Source organism: Esox lucius, chromosome 24 (assembly GCF_011004845.1).
Source record: "Esox lucius isolate fEsoLuc1 chromosome 24, fEsoLuc1.pri, whole genome shotgun sequence".
Lineage (NCBI taxonomy): Eukaryota > Metazoa > Chordata > Actinopteri > Esociformes > Esocidae > Esox > Esox lucius.
In genome coordinates this window covers 774,422-791,425 of record NC_047592.1, presented here as the reverse complement: position 1 = coordinate 791,425, position 17,004 = coordinate 774,422, and the positions used below count along the sequence as shown (strand labels likewise).

The 17,004-nt window shown below is 40.3% G+C and overlaps 1 protein-coding gene and 1 long non-coding RNA gene across 2 annotated transcripts; both read left to right on the top strand.

Annotated features, from left to right (window-relative positions):
* Positions 1 to 309: 309 nt before the first annotated feature.
* Positions 310 to 8,726, top strand: LOC114830354 (low affinity immunoglobulin gamma Fc region receptor III-like). Its single transcript, XM_034290740.1, has 4 exons — positions 310 to 390; positions 4,773 to 4,799; positions 5,047 to 5,316; positions 8,426 to 8,726. The coding sequence occupies exons 1-4, from the start codon at positions 360 to 362 to the stop codon at positions 8,686 to 8,688; spliced, it is 591 nt and encodes a 196-aa protein (XP_034146631.1). The 5' UTR covers positions 310 to 359; the 3' UTR covers positions 8,689 to 8,726.
* A 1,176-nt stretch (positions 8,727 to 9,902) lies between these two features.
* On the top strand, positions 9,903 to 12,575 carry LOC117593868. The gene is made up of 4 exons (XR_004575332.1): positions 9,903 to 9,956; positions 10,462 to 10,539; positions 12,190 to 12,243; positions 12,545 to 12,575. It is a non-coding gene; the product is annotated as an uncharacterized LOC117593868 (long non-coding RNA).
* The last annotated feature ends 4,429 nt before the right edge of the window (positions 12,576 to 17,004 follow it).

Below are 17,004 nucleotides of genomic sequence, written 5' to 3'. Positions count from 1 at the left end.
CTAGGGGGTGTCATCTACCACCTCTCCTTCTCCTCCACTAGGGGGTGTCATCTACCACCTCTCTTTCTCCTCCACTAGGGGGTATCATCTACCACCTCTCCTTCTCCTCCACTAGGGGGTGTCATCTACCACCTCTCCTTCTCCTCCACTAGGGGGTATCATCTACCACCTCTCCTTTTCCTCCACTAGGGGGTGTCATCTACCACCGCTCCTTGTCCTCCACTAGGGGGTGTCATCTACCACCTCTCCTTCTCCTCCACTAGGGAGTGTCAGTGTGTCAGAACAGGAAGTAGGAGGAGGGTCTAGAAGTCTGGTAGAGCTGCTGTAGATCACAGAGGGTCAATCATCATCAACCCAGGATGGAAGTGACACCACTCTATTGGATACTCTGTAAGTACTCTCCCTCTTCCTTAGTTTACTCAACAGGAGTTTTAGGGAAATCAAGCAATATTACTATGTTCATGTGTACAGCACAGTAATGGTTCATTCAAGAGTTTATATTACCAGAAATATACAGGTTCATTACATTTCCTATATACAATATATGTGGTTTAAGTCATTTATATTTACACTGATTCCCCATAACTACACTGTTTGGACTTAAATTCACATTCCAGGATTTTAGGGCTCTGGATGTAAATATGGAGCTGTTGAGCCAAAACCTGTTTACAAAGATTTTGTAAAAAAAAGTTTGTGAACTATTTTGAATGATTTGTATACCTGCATAAATGGCTCGCAAAATACAGTAGGCTCCTTGTCTTGAGTCATAATAAAAGTGTGTTTTAACAAACAACACACAACATTTTTTACTTTTACATGATATATTTGAACAAACTGCATAGGCTGGAAAATGATGTGAACCTCTAGGATATTTACTTCTTTCAAAATGGGTAACTGAAGTCAGTTATTCCCTGTCATATAAAAAATCCACAAAGTTCATTGACCAACAGTGTCTGCCCCTAAAAACAGAGACCTGTTGAAGTGGAATATGACCCAGTGAAAATAAATATCAGCAGACCTCAGAACAGTTGTTGAGGCTCTTAAGGTTTTAAGCAGGATACAAAAGCATTTCCAAAGACTCTGTGTTACGAACTCCAACAGCTATAGTCTAGGGGAGAGTGGAAATGTAACACCTACATTTTACTAGCATATAATACGATGATACACAACATCAAGAACCACAGTGAGAGGTACTCTAATGTCCATATAGATATATTTATTACTGATCAGTAGTACAAACTGACATACAGACATGCAGGGGAAAAGATACTGGGGTGGTGCCGCCTATATCTAAGACATAGAAAATCTATTATCTAGTCTCAAAAAAGAAGAATCTTACCTAACTTATATTAAACCCTAACTAACTACACTAACTCAACTATCTAACCATATCTAATACATAAGTAGGACAACCGCCTCTAACCTGCCAGGCTAGTGGACTAATAGAAACAGAAAATACCTATGTGTAAGCCAATGTATACCCATGGGTATCTAATTAGTGATGGGGCGCATGAAGCAGAGACGTCATGCAACCATCTAATGGGATTTTTAAAGACTTGTTGCTTTCCAACCATGCTTTAAAACATGAAATTAAATTAGTCTACAGCCCAATTATCAAGAACTAATGAAATTCACAAGAATGAATGTCAAAACGTTCCTGCGACACATCATTCATTAACAAACGGCTAGGCCCAATAGCGTTGACTTTTGTTAGAATATGTCTAGTAATATCGGTAGGTACATCACCTGGCCAGTAGCAGAACGTGTAAAGTCAAAGGGACGATGGACGGGGCCATGTACTGTCAAATCTTGGGTGAGAACCTCCTTCCCTCAGCCAGGGCATTGAAAATGGGTCGTGGATGGGTATTCCAGCAAGACAATGACCCAAAACACACTGCCAAGGCAACAAAGGAGTGGCTCAAGAAGAACCACATTAAGGTCCTGGAGTGGCCTAGCCAGTCTCCAGAACTTAATCCCAGGAGTGGGACAAATCCCTCCTGAGAGGTGTGCAAACCTGGTGGCCAACTACAAGAAACATCTGACCTTTGTGATTGCCAACAAGGGTTTTGCCACCAAGTACTAAGTCATGTTTAGCAGAGGGGTCAAATACTAATTTCACTCATTAAAATGCAAATCTATTCATAACATTTTTCACATGCGTTTTTCTGGATTATTTGTTGTTATTCTGTCTCTCACTGTTCAAATAAATCTACTATTAAAATTATAGACTGATCATTTCTTTGTCAGTGGGCAAACATACAAAATCAGTAGGGGATCAAATACTTTTTTCTCTCACTGTATGTGGATATATTGGAGCAAAATCTGAAGACATCAGTCAGGAAGTTAGAGCTTGGTCACAAAAGCGTCTTCCAAATGAACAATGACCCCAAGCAAACTTACAAAGTTGTGGCAAAATTGCTTAAGGAACATAAAGTCAAGGGATTGGAGTGGCATCACCAAGCCCTGACCTCAATTCTATAGAACATTTGTGGGCAGAATTGAAAAAGCATGTGCAAGCAAGGAGGCCTACAAACCTGAATCAGTTACACCAGTTCTTTTAGGAGGAATGAGCCAAAAATCACCCAAGTTAAACAATTTAAAAGCAATGCTACCAAATACTAATTGAGTATATGCAAACTTCTGACCCACTGGGAATGGGATGAAAGAAATAAAAGCTGAAATAAATCATTTTCTCTACTAATATTCAGAGGTTTCACATTCTTAAAATAAAGTGGTAATCCTAACTGACCTAAAACAGGGAAATGTTACTAGGATTAAATGTCAGAAATTGTGAACGACTGAGTATGAATATATTTGGCTAAGGTGTAAGTAAACTTCAACTGTAAAAGTAGTTTGACAAGATCCTCCACTGAGCTTCAGAAACTGAAAGAATTAATATACAAATAAAGTCAAGTTATTTTGGAAAATATAAGATTAGAGATGTAAAGTAATACACCAAACTTGTCTTTAGATATCTCGCTCATATGAGTAGCTAGCTATTAAAAATAATAAATAATATCCAGAAATATGGAAAAAATAGCAGGTGTACACATCACACTGGTCAGTGTATCTCTAGCTCATATGGATGATTAGCTATAAAAAAGGACCATTGAAGAGTATAGATTAGAATTAACAAGATGCTGAATCTAATGGGGGCACTCTGGACAATATAATACTGTTTTCACGTGAAACAAAAAAACACAGAACTGTAACCAAATGAGACAGAGGTCTGATAGGAAACATTTCCCAGAGGTGGTACTGCAGTCAAGACCAAAAATACCAATACAATTTCCCATTGGGAAGAAGCCTACATTTTCAAGATTCCCAAAAAAATACCCTAAGATCTTTCTGCACACCTATTAGAGGCTACACATCTATTACTCCTTTGGAGTGAATGTATTGAAAGATTGACACACAAAAAATAATCTGATATCCAATCAGTCCTTAAGGAATGACGAGCCAGGACATATCATATTGCACCCTTTTTCTATATGTATCACTGCACCTTTTTTGCAAGAGCTACTGATGAGCAAACTGAATATTGGACGTGAAACTACATTTACCCTAACAAAAGCCGCTAGCAAATAAAAATAATAAAAATTACAGTCAAGGCGGCCAGAGGTCAGGATCCACTTTGCCTGCTGTACTTTCTAATTGGCTGGTAAAAAGTTAGATAGTCTTTTGTCTATTATTCCTGGTTGGCAAAATACCAGAATGTTCAAGACGTTTTGAGTCTGAATTTTTGAAATTATTCTGAATGGATCCAAAGTCAGATGCAGTATTAACTGTATTGAAACTCAATATATATATGTATTGAATTATTATTAAAATGTAAATACAAAATACAAAATCCTAGCAAACTGGTCTCCCCGCAAATATTGTATATGTTCACTGCTCAAAAAAATCTGGGCATGCTTCTGATGAGACGGCGGATGGTGTCCTGGGGGATCTCCTCCCAGACTTGGATCAGGGCATTAGAGATCTCCTGGGTATTTCTTGGCGGCGGTGGATTTAATGATACGTAACGTCCCAGAGGTTCTCAATTGGATTTAGGTCTGGGGAATGTCAGGGCCGGTCAACGACCGTCATCCAGGAACTGCCAACCCACTCTGGCCACATGAGGACGGGCATTGCCCTTCTACGGCCCTGTCCAGCTCTCCTCGGGTAACGGCCTGTCTCCTGGTATGTCCTCCGTGCTCTTGAGACAGTACTGGGAGACACAACAAACCTTCTTGCGATGGCATGTATGGACGTGTCATCCTGGAGGAGCTGGACTACTTGTGCAACCTGAATGGGCTGCAGGTACTGCCTCATGTTAACAGTAGTGACAAGGACACTAGCAAAATGCAAAACTAGAGAAGAATCAGTCAGGATGGATTAGGAGAGAGCAACTGTTAGCCACTACCTACAATGTGGCCACTACCTGCAAAACCATGGATTTACAATGGTTTATGCATCCTAACTGGACAGATTGATAGCCCTGAAGTTTAATTTACTTGGTGTTATACTGTGATGATTATGTGTTCCTTTAATTTTTTTGAACAGTGTATATTGCTGCCCAGATCACCTCTAAATGCATTTCTCTCATTGAAAATGAAAAGGAGGTGGACTCTTGCTAATCTATCTTAACTAAAACAACAACACTGATCCAGATGATGAAACTTTCACTATTATATATTCTTTCTAGATGAATTGTCTAACAACCAGCTAGTTCAATGTGTTAGAGGATGGAAAAAGTTTCAACAATCACTCTGTATTTCTCTGTATTTCAGTGCTTTTCATCTCCAGAGTGGCTGCAGGTGATAATTTATAGTATTTATGTTTCCTTTCTCAGATCATTTTAATTCTAATATACTATAAACTATTTACTAATTACTCTGTCATTGTAATGCAGATGTGAAATCCACTCAAATCATGTTCACAACTCAAAGACTGATTTTTTTGGGAGTGATATTTTTGCAGAGCAGGAGAATATCATATCTCTGTGAATCTTTGTATAATTGACTGAATATAATCCCCTCCCCTTACAATCTGTTTTCTTCTCAGGTCAGTCTCCAGGTTCTCTGATTGTCAGACCCAACAGATCTCAGTTCTTTGAATATGAGTCTGTTACTCTAAGCTGTGAGGTTCTGGGTGGTTCTAAGGGAAGGAGACTAGAGAGGAACCCAACAAGTGGAAAGCGTACAAGATGTGGTGATGGATGGGGGAGGGTGGATGGAACCAACTGCATCATCTCCTCAACCAAATCAACAGACAGTGGAGAGTATGTCTGTGGCTCTGGAGAACTCAACAACGCTGTCAACATTGTAGTAACTGGTATGTTCATTACAAATAAATGTTTTGTAATGTTAACAATATGTTAATAACATGCATTTTGTTATTATTTGACATGCTTTCATGTCCCCCCAATATTAGAAACGGGTTAAGGTGTCTCCACCAATAATGTTGTTTGGCGTAATATTTTCGTGGAGACACGGGAACAATCATCACAACATGACAGAGAATGAGTACAGAGATCAGCAGAGTAACGTCATGACAGATTGTTCTGATTATGCATTTCAAGTTTCAAGCTTATATTCTCTTCCAATAGTACAGATGACAGAATTATCATTTTCAGAATGTACATATAAGGAATAGTCACCACTATGAGGTAGTCATGCATACAGATAGCTCCAGGAGGCACAGAAAATCATCGAATTTCGGTTGCCAAGACAACCTGTTCAAAGGCTGAGGTATATCAATCTGGACAGTTACTACATGGGGTCTTTGTTGCTGTTCAAGAGCTTCTTCCTAGAGAACAGTTTCTTATGGCGGTTTTCTGGCACAGGCAGAGGCCTGTTTTTCTTACTGCTAAAAGGAGTCAAGGCCCTGCTCAGCTGACATTCCATTCATCACTGCCCCTGAACACAGATACTGGCCAAATAAGTTGGAGACAAAGAAAGACTTGTCTTTTAGCATATGTAATTAATCAAGCCTACAGAGTACAGACACTTTATACAGAATAATGAATAAATAAGGATATAATAATAAATTAATTTGCTACACTTTCATTTTGAAAAACATGCGCTTTGGAACTTTTCACGTCTCCGTCGCGACCGAATCCAACACACCCATTCATTCTTTCATGACGAGCAGTGTGTGTAGGCTGGCTAAGTGGATTACTGTAGTTGTAAGTTTTGTTCTCTCAATAAGTGCAACGTGTATAAACGTCAATACATTTTCATAGCTATAGAACGAACAAACATTATAAAAAATAAGCTTTCTTCTGGCTAAAAAATAGTTAATATGTAGTTAGCTAGGTATCTTTATTTTGAAGTTTAATCCAACAAACATCACAGTAGCTTGCTTGCTAGATACCACTGAGTAGTTCCTATGGCTCATGGGAAAAACTGATAGTGAATGATTTGAAAGGAAGAATGCCTTCTAAAATGATTTGCACAATCTCTGTCTTAGTCTTCACCAGAGGGTCTGCTAGTAGCTAGCTAAGTAATGAGTGAGCCAGTTACTTAGCAGCAGTCATAACAACAACACTGGTCAGAAAGGTAGGCAGAGCGAGGGAACAAACCAACAGCTATATTAGTGAGAAGTATTATTTGAAGGTGGTCTTTAGGAGCAGATTGGAAAACTTAAATCTGGACTAACATGCCTGACTGAGATGTTACCAACATCATTATAGTATTAGTCGTTTTAAATGCACTCTGGTTACATTATCATCCATCTGAAATGCCTTTCCAGCTGAAAAGTCCTACCAAAAGTCCTCACTCATAGTATACTTTACCAATGCTTGTTAGGACTATTGCATGTTCAGAAATCACTACTTTCTTAAAGTCAAACTGGTATTTTCACACTGAACACTTGAGTTCTATCAACACCTGCAAGGCATCAGTACAGAGAGTCAATGTTTGGGGTACCTTTGCTACAACCTTTCCAGACATTATGAGTACTGAGAGCGTTGTGGAAATAATTATCACCGCCAGTATTTTCAACCAGATTACCTCTGAACTAAACTGTGTCGGTCGCACTGGTCCTATTGGCACATCATTGGTCAATAATGGCAACCCCTTTTTTAACCAGAGCGTGTCTGTATCTAACGTAGTCATGGACAAATAATTTAACTAGAAGTGGATTCTAGAAGTGTAAACATGTAGAACTACATAATAAATAGACATTTTGGTGAATACATTAACATTCACACTGTAGTCAAATGTGTCCCCCAATATCAGTCACTCCTACACCCTGGTCTGAAACTCTAATGTGTTGTGTGAAACTACACTGACCAGAAAAAACTGGTACACAAGATACTTGGTAGGCCTCCCACAAGAGCACAGAACTGCTGTCACACTCTTCGTGTGGTGTTGTGTTGGGCAAGGAACCAGGCGCAGGTATATATCGCGTTCGTGGGTTTATTCAACAAAGAAAAACCGAACAACGAACAGAAAACTATAACTTATATACTGAATGAAATAAAAGTGAGCGACAACGCGTCTTAGACATATAATCCTTCAAACAGTAAATACACGTAACACTCACTAATAAAGGAACTGACAATAACAATGATCCACAATGTGGGGAGCAGAGTGGAAACATTTAAACACATACAAATTAGTTAACAGGGACCTGGTGTGAACGATAATAGACATGTGACACAGAAAAAGCTCGCGATGCATTTGTGTGTGATGGGAAACTGAGAAATCTATGGCACGGTGGCGCTGCTGCGCACCGCACCATGACAACTGCAGAAATACGACGTGACTCCACGGAGCTTGCATAGCTGGGTGTACAGTATTCATCAGGGGAACTAGAGTTGGGCGTCGGCTCCTAAAGCTCATATCCCAGAGGGAACGTTACACAGTCCTCACGCTGATGTTTGATGAGGGCCCAGCATGGAATGCAGATGTTATCTGAGGCAGTGTTGCACTCCTATCACGTGAAACGATTCTTGCCAGCTGACGCTGGTCACGTTCTCCCACAGTCTTTTTACGGCCACACTGCTGTCATAAGTTAGATGTTTTGCCAGAATTATTGTACTCATGGTTCATCCTTGAAATGGTAATATCAGAAAATCCAAACTTCTCCTCTACCGCCGAAATGCTATGACCCATCTCACTATCTCCAACTGTTAAACCACGTTGAAAATCTATTAAATCGTGATAACTTGCCATTCTCACTGCAGAAACAGCTCTAGATGCTTCTACAGATTATTGCTTAATATACGCACTGGCAGATGCAACCATTGATGTGCACATGTGGTGTTGGTATGTACTTTGTATGGGCCCATCAGTACCAAGTTTTGTGGCACTTCAGTGTAAATATTCTATATTGTGTTTTAAATCAAGTACTGTATATGGTGTTGTTGAATGTATTACTGTATATTGTTCTGTGTGTAGTACTGTACATGTTATCTACCTGCTCCTGTGTTGTACAGATGGTCATGTGATCCTGGAGAGCCCCGCCCTTCCTGTGACTGAGGGATTTAATGTGACTCTGAAGTGCAGAAATAAGACAAATCCCTCTGACCTCACAACTGATTTCTACAAAGATGGATCCCTCATCAGGACTGAGTCTACAGGAGTGATGACCATCCCTGCAGTATCACAGTCAGATGAAGGACTTTACAGCTGTAGACATCCTGAACTAGGAAGATCACCAGAGAGCTGGATGACTGTGACAGGTGAGAATATGAACTAGGAGAATCACCAGATAGATGGATGACTGTGACAGGTGAGAATATGAACTAGGAGAATCACCAGATAGATGGATGACTGTGACAGGTGAGAATATGAACTAGGAGAATCACCAGATAGATGGATGACTGTGACAGGGGAGAATATGAACTAGGAGAATCATCAGATAGATGGATGACTGTGACAGGTGAGAATATGAACTAGGAGAATCACCAGATAGATGGATGATTGTGACAGGTGAGAATATGAACTAGGAGAATCACCAGATAGATGGATGATTGTGACAGGTGAGAATATGAACTAGGAGAATCACCAGATAGATGGATGATTGTGACAGGTGAGACATTGTAGTAATTTTAAATACACTTTTAATATAACTGTTACGAATCAGCTCCAGAGGTCTACGTCACCAGCCTTCTAGGCACCACTGTTCCAGCTAAACACCTTCACCCCAGACTGTCCCCATATTGTTGCCCACACCTGTTTCCCATTCTCCCTGATTTCATGCCTGTATATATGGACCTGTTTCCCATTCTCCCTGATTTCATGCCTGTATATATGGACCTGTTTCCCCAGTGCTGTGTGGGTTATTATTTCCATGTCACTGTGCAGTGAGTACGACTATTCTATTCTATGTGTATTGTATCATTCCGGCTTCGTCCACATGTTCTGTTTTGGAGGCTTTTCACCTCACTCTACTTTGGCCTTGCCCAGTCAGTTATATGGACGTGCTTTGGGTTATAGAAACACTTACCACATTTCCTGCATCTGTCTCCACTCCCTACAACACTGTGACAATAACTGAATTTAAATATGTGCCATATATATGTATTGTAAACATCTTGAGTCATCTGTCTCTTCTGAAAGATACAGGAAATGTATCCTGTATTTAACAATACTGTTTGACCAGAACTATCAATATCCATATCAATTAAATGTATTTCATAAAGCCATTTTTACATCAGCTGTTGTCACAAAGTGCTTATACAAGTACCCAGTCTGATACCCCAAAGAGCAAGCAACAACTAGATCAATACTGTCTTATCAGAACTGTCAATATCCAGTTCAATACATTTGACCAGAACTGACTGATTATTTTCTTTCTTGTTTTCTAAGCTGCCACCTCCTCCAACCCCACCTCCTCCACCTCCTCTCCGCCCCCCTCTTCATCTCCGTCCCTCCTCATCCTTATCTCTGTGTCTGGATTGGCTGCTGTCTCCGTCTTTCTGATCATTCTCTTGGTCCTGTTCTGCTACCGCAAGAAGAAAAAAGGTAAGAGTTTTAAAGCCCTTTTATAGTGTAAAGGTGAGAGGTGTAACTCTCTTATAGTGTAAAGGTGAGAGGTTTAACTCTCTCATAGTGTAAATGTGAGAGGTTTAACTCTCTCTCATAGTGTAAAGGTGTGAGATTTAACTCTCTCTCTCTCATAGTGTAAAGGTGAGAGGTTTAACTCTCTCTCTCATAGCGTAAAGGTAAGATGTTTAACTCTCTCTCATAGTGTAAATGTGAGAGGTTTAACTCTCATAGTGTAAATGTGAGAGGTTTAACTCTCTCTCTCATAGTGTAAAGGTGAGAGGTTTAACTCTCTCTCTCATAGTGTAAAGGTGAGAGGTTTAACTCTCTCTCATAGTGTAAAGGTGAGAGGTTTAACTCTCTCTCATAGTGTAAAGGTGAGAGGTTTAACTCTCTCTCATAGTGTAAAGTGGTGTAATTGTGTTCCAGATGTAAAACACTGTTAGGACCCATATTGATCAAGGTAATTATAATGTTGTTTCAGGGGAGATGAAATCTGACCCCAGAGAGGTGACCTACACTAACGTTAGAATCAAACAGGAACAAAAACACGGAAAGCGAGGTAGACACACACACACACACACACACACACACACAGGAGGAGAGGTAGACACACACACACACACACACACACACACACACACAGGAGGAGAGGTAGACACACACACACACACACACACACACACACACAGGAGGAGAGGTAGACACACACACACACACACACACACAGGAGGAGAGGTAGACACACACACACACACACACACACAGGAGGAGAGGTAGACACACACACACACACACACACACACACAGGAGGAGAGGTAGACACACACACACACACACACACACAGGAGGAGAGGTAGACACACACACACACACACACACACACACACACACACAGGAGGAGAGGTAGACACACACACACACACACACACACACACACACACAGGAGGAGAGGTAGACACACACACACACACACACACACACACACACAGGACGAGAAGTAGACACACACACACACACACACACACAGGAGGAGAGGTAGACACACACACACACACACACACACACACAGGAGGAGAGGTAGACACACACACACACACACACACAGGAGGAGAGGTAGACACACACACACACACACACACACACAGGAGGAGAGGTAGACACACACACACACACACACACACACACACACACACAGGAGGAGAGGTAGACACACACACACACACACACACACACACACACAGGAGGAGAGGTAGACACACACACACACACACACACACACACACACACACACACACAGGAGGAGAGGTAGACACACACACACACACACACACACACACACACAGGAGGAGAGGTAGACACACACACACACGCAGGAGGAGAGGTAGACACACACACACACACACACACACACAGGAGGAGAGGTAGACACACACACACACACACACACACACAGGAGGAGAGGTAGACACACACACACACACACACACACACACACACAGGAGGAGAGGTAGACACACACACACACACACACACACACACACAGGAGGAGAGGTAGACACACACACACACACACACACACACACACAGGAGGAGAGGTAGACACACACACACACACACACACACAGGAGGAGAGGTAGACACACACACACACACACACACACACAGGAGGAGAGGTAGACACACACACACACACACACACACACACACAGGAGGAGAGGTAGACACACACACACACACACACACACACACAGGAGGAGAGGTAGACACACACACACACACACACACACACACACAGGAGGAGAGGTAGACACACACACACACACACACACACAGGAGGAGAGGTAGACACACACACACACACACACACACACAGGAGGAGAGGTAGACACACACACACACACACACACACAGGAGGAGAGGTACAGCACATAGACACACATTCATTTTATTATTTTTGTGAGCACCAGTCATTGAGCACCAAATAACTACATGGAGAAATTGAGCACCAAATAACTCTTCTTTAGCCTAACCCTAAACTTAAGCCTGAGCTTAAAGCTTATATAATTTATGACAACATGGAGTCACTTCACCAGATCTGATTTATTTGACTGTACTTCTATACAAATACAGAAAACCCCCACTCACATACTCTCTTGTAATATATGTAGTGTATTGGTACGTTATTCTGACAGTTTTTTGTCTTATCTAGAAAAGTGCCCAGGAACTGGTCCAGTCTACTCTGAAGTGGCCTTTAACACCAAAGGTACATTAACACACCAATAAAAATAATAATATTCTAGTACAGCAGTGATGATTATAAACCTATAATAATAATATTATATTAGACAGAGATTCAGGTCAGAGTCTAGTATCTATAAAGCTTATATTATATTAGACAGAGATACAGGTCAGAGTCTAGTATCTATAATGATAATATTATATTAGATACAGATACAGGTCAGGGTCTAGTGTCTATAATGATCTGATTCAATGTAATGAAATATAACCATATCAGTTAATATGGTATCAGTTTTCATCAGGTAATTATTCTGTGTCTCCTGTAGGTGGCGCCTCAGCTGGTCCCAGGGACGTGACCTATGGACAGCTTGAAATCAGGACCAAGAAGAAGAAGAAAGGTAGGCCCCCAGGACATATTAACACTGTACTCCAAACATTAACTGTACCCCTTCCTCCAAATCCAGAAAAAAATAGATAATTGACACCTTAATTCTCGAACATCAGATGAGATGATCAGTGGTTGTTATGAACGATGTCTTGTGCTGAACCATTTCGGACTGTTTTCTCAAAGGCATCCTAACTTCATCGTTGTAACTATCAGAGGAGCTTTTTTAAACATTTGAGCAAAAATGCAGTCACATCTCTCCATGAGCTCGACCGTGGCCAGTATTACTGAATAATTATAATGTTAAGGTTGGATTTTAACTGTGAAAGCTAAATTATTATTATTAAAGTATTGTATATTATTTTCAGTCTTATTGGTATCAACACAGGTTCACAACACAGTGAAAATACGGGTATTTTCTCAATAAAATACCCGTATTGATATCTGGTTACGTCTTGAGCCATGACAGGAAACATCTAACGATCAGTAATTAAGCCAAAGTTCAATCACTATCAGGAAACAAAGTCCCTAAACTAACATGCTGTCGGAGTTCGAGGTACTAAAGTTGTTCTATTCATTCTGTTTCTATGGCTGTACAGAGAAGCCCCTCCCACTGGAACCTGATGATGTCTACACCTCCGTGAGACCAACTGCAGGTGAGACCAGTCTGTATTCTATACCAGCTGTAGGTGAGACCAGTCTGTATTCTGTACCAGCTGCAGGTTAGACCAGTCTGTATTCTATACCAGCTGTAGGTGAGACCAGTCTGTATTCTGTACCAGCTGCAGGTTAGACCAGTCTGTATTCTATACCAGCTGTAGGTGAGACCAGTCTGTACTCTATACCAGCTGTAGGTGAGACCAGTCTGTACTATATACCAGCTGTAGGTGAGACCAGTCTGTACTCTATACCAGCTGTAGGTGAGACCAGTCTGTACTATATACCAGCTGTAGGTGAGACCAGTCTGTACTCTATACCAGCTGCAGGTGAGACCAGTCTGTATTCTTTACCAGCTGCAGGTGAGACCAGTCTGTATTCTATACCAGCTGTAGGTGAGACCAGTCTGTACTCTATACCAGCTGTAGGTGAGACCAGTCTGTACTCTATACCAGCTGCAGGTTACTGTCAATCTATTATCATGTATCATTGTGAGGTTGTGTTACAGTCAAACTAACATCATGTATCATTGTGAGGTTGTGTTACAGTCAAACTAACATCATGTATCATTGTGAGATTGTGTTACAGTCAAACTAACATCATGTATCATTGTGAGGTTGTGTTACAGTCAAACTAACATCATGTATCATTGTGAAGTTTGTTACAGTCAAACTAACATCATGTGTCATTGTGAGGTTTGTTACAGTCAAACTAACATCATGTGTCATTGTGAGGTTTGTTACATTGTGAGGTTGTGTTACATTGTGAGGTTTGTTACATTGTGAGGTTGTGTTACATAGTAAAGTTGTGTTGTTTGTTACAGGTCCATCTAAGGGAGGGAGAGTTGTCTGACTGAACGATGGGGACTGAAGAGGACCTCTGAACACATTCACACCTCTAGCCCTCACACACATACTCACACACACACATTCGGGTATGCAAACAAGCAAGTTCATTTATATAGCACAATTCATACATCGAAGCAATTCAATGTGCTTTACAAAGAAAAATATATGAAAGTACAACAACATAAAAACAAACACTCAAATTAAAACATTAAAACGACATCATAATAATAGAAAATTGAATAAGAAAATGTAAAAAGAACAAAAACAGGATAAAAACATGGGAAGCTGTAAGGCTAAACAGTGTGGTTAAGTTTAAGTGCTCAGTCATAGGCACGTAAGAAGTGTTTTTAACCTGTTTTGGGGCTAAGATCTTCTGGTAGTTTATTCCAGTTGTGTGCAGCATAACTGCTAAATGCAGCTTCTCCATGTTTAGTTTGGACTCTGGGCTCTACTAGCTGACCTGTGTTCATGGATCTAAGAGTCCTATGACTGAGCACTTTAACTCAATCACACTGTTTAGCCTTGTAGCTTCCTAAGTTTTTATCCCATTTTTAATCTTTATATGTTTTCTTATTGTATTTTTTATTATTATGATGTTTTCATTTGTTTTGATGTTTTCATTTGAGTATTTGTTTTTATGTTGTTGTACTTTCATATATTTTTCTTTGTAAAGCACATTGAATTGCTTCGATGTATGAATTGTGCTATATAAATAAACTTGCTTTCTTCCTTGCTTTAGTGCACACAAACACCCACACTACTGTTTAAAATTTTGGGGTCACTAAAAATGTGTTTGTTTTTGAAAGAATGCAAATTTTTTGTCCATTAAAATAACATCAAATTGATATGAAATACAGTGTAGAAACTGTTAATGTTGTACATGACTTGTAGTTGGATACGACAGATGTTTTATGGAATATCTACATAGGTGTAAAGAGGCCCATTATCAGCAGTCCTGCATGGAATGTAATAATTTTAGGGGCAAGGTCATTTGGCATTCATTGTCACAAAAATGTTTAGGGCACAAAGGATACAAATCAGGGTACAAATGCCGCAAACCAGGGTGCAAAGGCCAAAAACCAGGGTGCAAAGGCCACAAACCAGGGTACAAAGGCCACAAAACAGGGTACAAAGGCCACAATCCAGGGTACAAAGGCTACTTACCAGGATACAAAGACTACAAACCAGGGTACAAAGGCCACAAACCAGGGTACAAAGGCCACAAACCAGGGTGCAAAGGCTACTAACCAGGGTACAAAGGCTACAATCCAGGGTACATAGGCTACAATCCAGGGTACAAAGGCTACTAACCAGGGTACAAAGGCTACAAACCAGGGTGCAAAGGCTACAAACCAGGGTACAAAGGCCACAATCCAGGGTACAAAGGCCACAAACCAGGGTACAAAGGCCACAAACCAGGGTGCAAAGGCCACAATCCAGGGTACAAAGGCCACAATCCAGGGTACAAAGGCCACAAACCAGGGTAAAAAGACTACTAACCAGGGTACAAAGGCCACAAACCAGGGTGCAAAGGCCACAAACCAGGGTACAAAGGCTACTAACCAGGGTACAAAGACTACAAACCAGGGTACAAAGGCTACTAACCAGGGTACAAAGGCTACAAACCAGGGCACAAAGGCTACTAACCAGGGTACAAAGGCCACAAACCAGGGTACAAAGGCCACAAACCAGGGTACAAAGGCCACAAACCAGGGTACAAAGGCCACAAACCAGGGTACAAAGACCACAAACCAGGGTACAAAGGCCACAAACCAGGGTACAAAGGCCACAAACCAGGGTACAAAGGCCATTGAGTGAAATTGGAGCTTACAAATAAACACTTGAATTGTTGATAAGAAAAAACACACAGGATATAAAACATACATTATTCACATTTTAATATCTTACTTTGAATAATAACATTATATTTTTCCACATAAAAAGTAAAATGATCATCTTTTAATCCTTGAATTTACATATACTCCTCCCTCAAAATGTGTTTAGATTCTGGAATTTTATTCATTTCAGATGTTGTAGTTGAGAGTGTTCATATGTCCACACCAGACAAGCAATGGTATTGACAGTTAGGTAACATTTAGGCTAGCTATCCTTCATTTCTCAGCACAAGAATAGACTGATGAGTTTCAGAAGAAAGTTCTTTGTTTCTCGCCATTTTGAGCCATTAATCGAACCCACAAACACTGATGTCCTAAATATTTAACTAGTCTATAAATGTCCAGTTGTATAGGTTCTTTATTCAGCACAACAGTTTCCAGCTGAGCTAAAATAATCGCAGAAGGGTTTTGTAATTATACCTTTTAGAATTTTACAATTTACGTCAAGGCAGAATGTTTTTGGTTTTCTATTGTGATGAGACACCATATTGTCAGAATTATTCAGAACAGTTTATAAAAATATATTGTTATGATATTCATATGTATGATGGATTCATATTTTATCTATATTTACAGATGAAATGACACGTAAAATCCAAATGACACAAGATATTAAAGTCTGGCTATAAGACCTAAGAACCTCTGTGTGGAATACTGTGAATGTATCTCATTTGAAGACAGAGGAAAATGGATTGGATTGGCACATGGAAACGTGTCATTTTGAGAAAAGGAATGATGAAGGCTAATGCAATTAGAATGTAGAATTATGAATCTTTCAGTACAAAACACCACGTCTACAAAGGATCTAGACATGTATGAACTAGCTAACAAAATGCTCTACTGCCTTATGTATAATATGTTAATCTGTTCTAACTATGTAGAACCTACTGGATATGTTCATCTGTTTAAACTATGTAGAACCTACTGGATATGTTCATCTGTTTAAACTATGTAGAACCTACTGGATATGTTCATCTGGTTAAACTATATAGAACCTACTG

Excerpts from the sequence above, each read along its gene's own strand:
- LOC114830354 (XM_034290740.1), top strand. The coding sequence starts at position 360 with ATGGAAGTGACACCACTCTATTGGATACTCT. Across the intron at positions 391-4,772 it reads ACCACTCTATTGGATACTCT|TGCTTTTCATCTCCAGAGTG; the intron begins GTAAGTACTCTC and ends TCTGTATTTCAG. Across the intron at positions 5,317-8,425 it reads TGTCAACATTGTAGTAACTG|ATGGTCATGTGATCCTGGAG; the intron begins GTATGTTCATTA and ends TGTGTTGTACAG.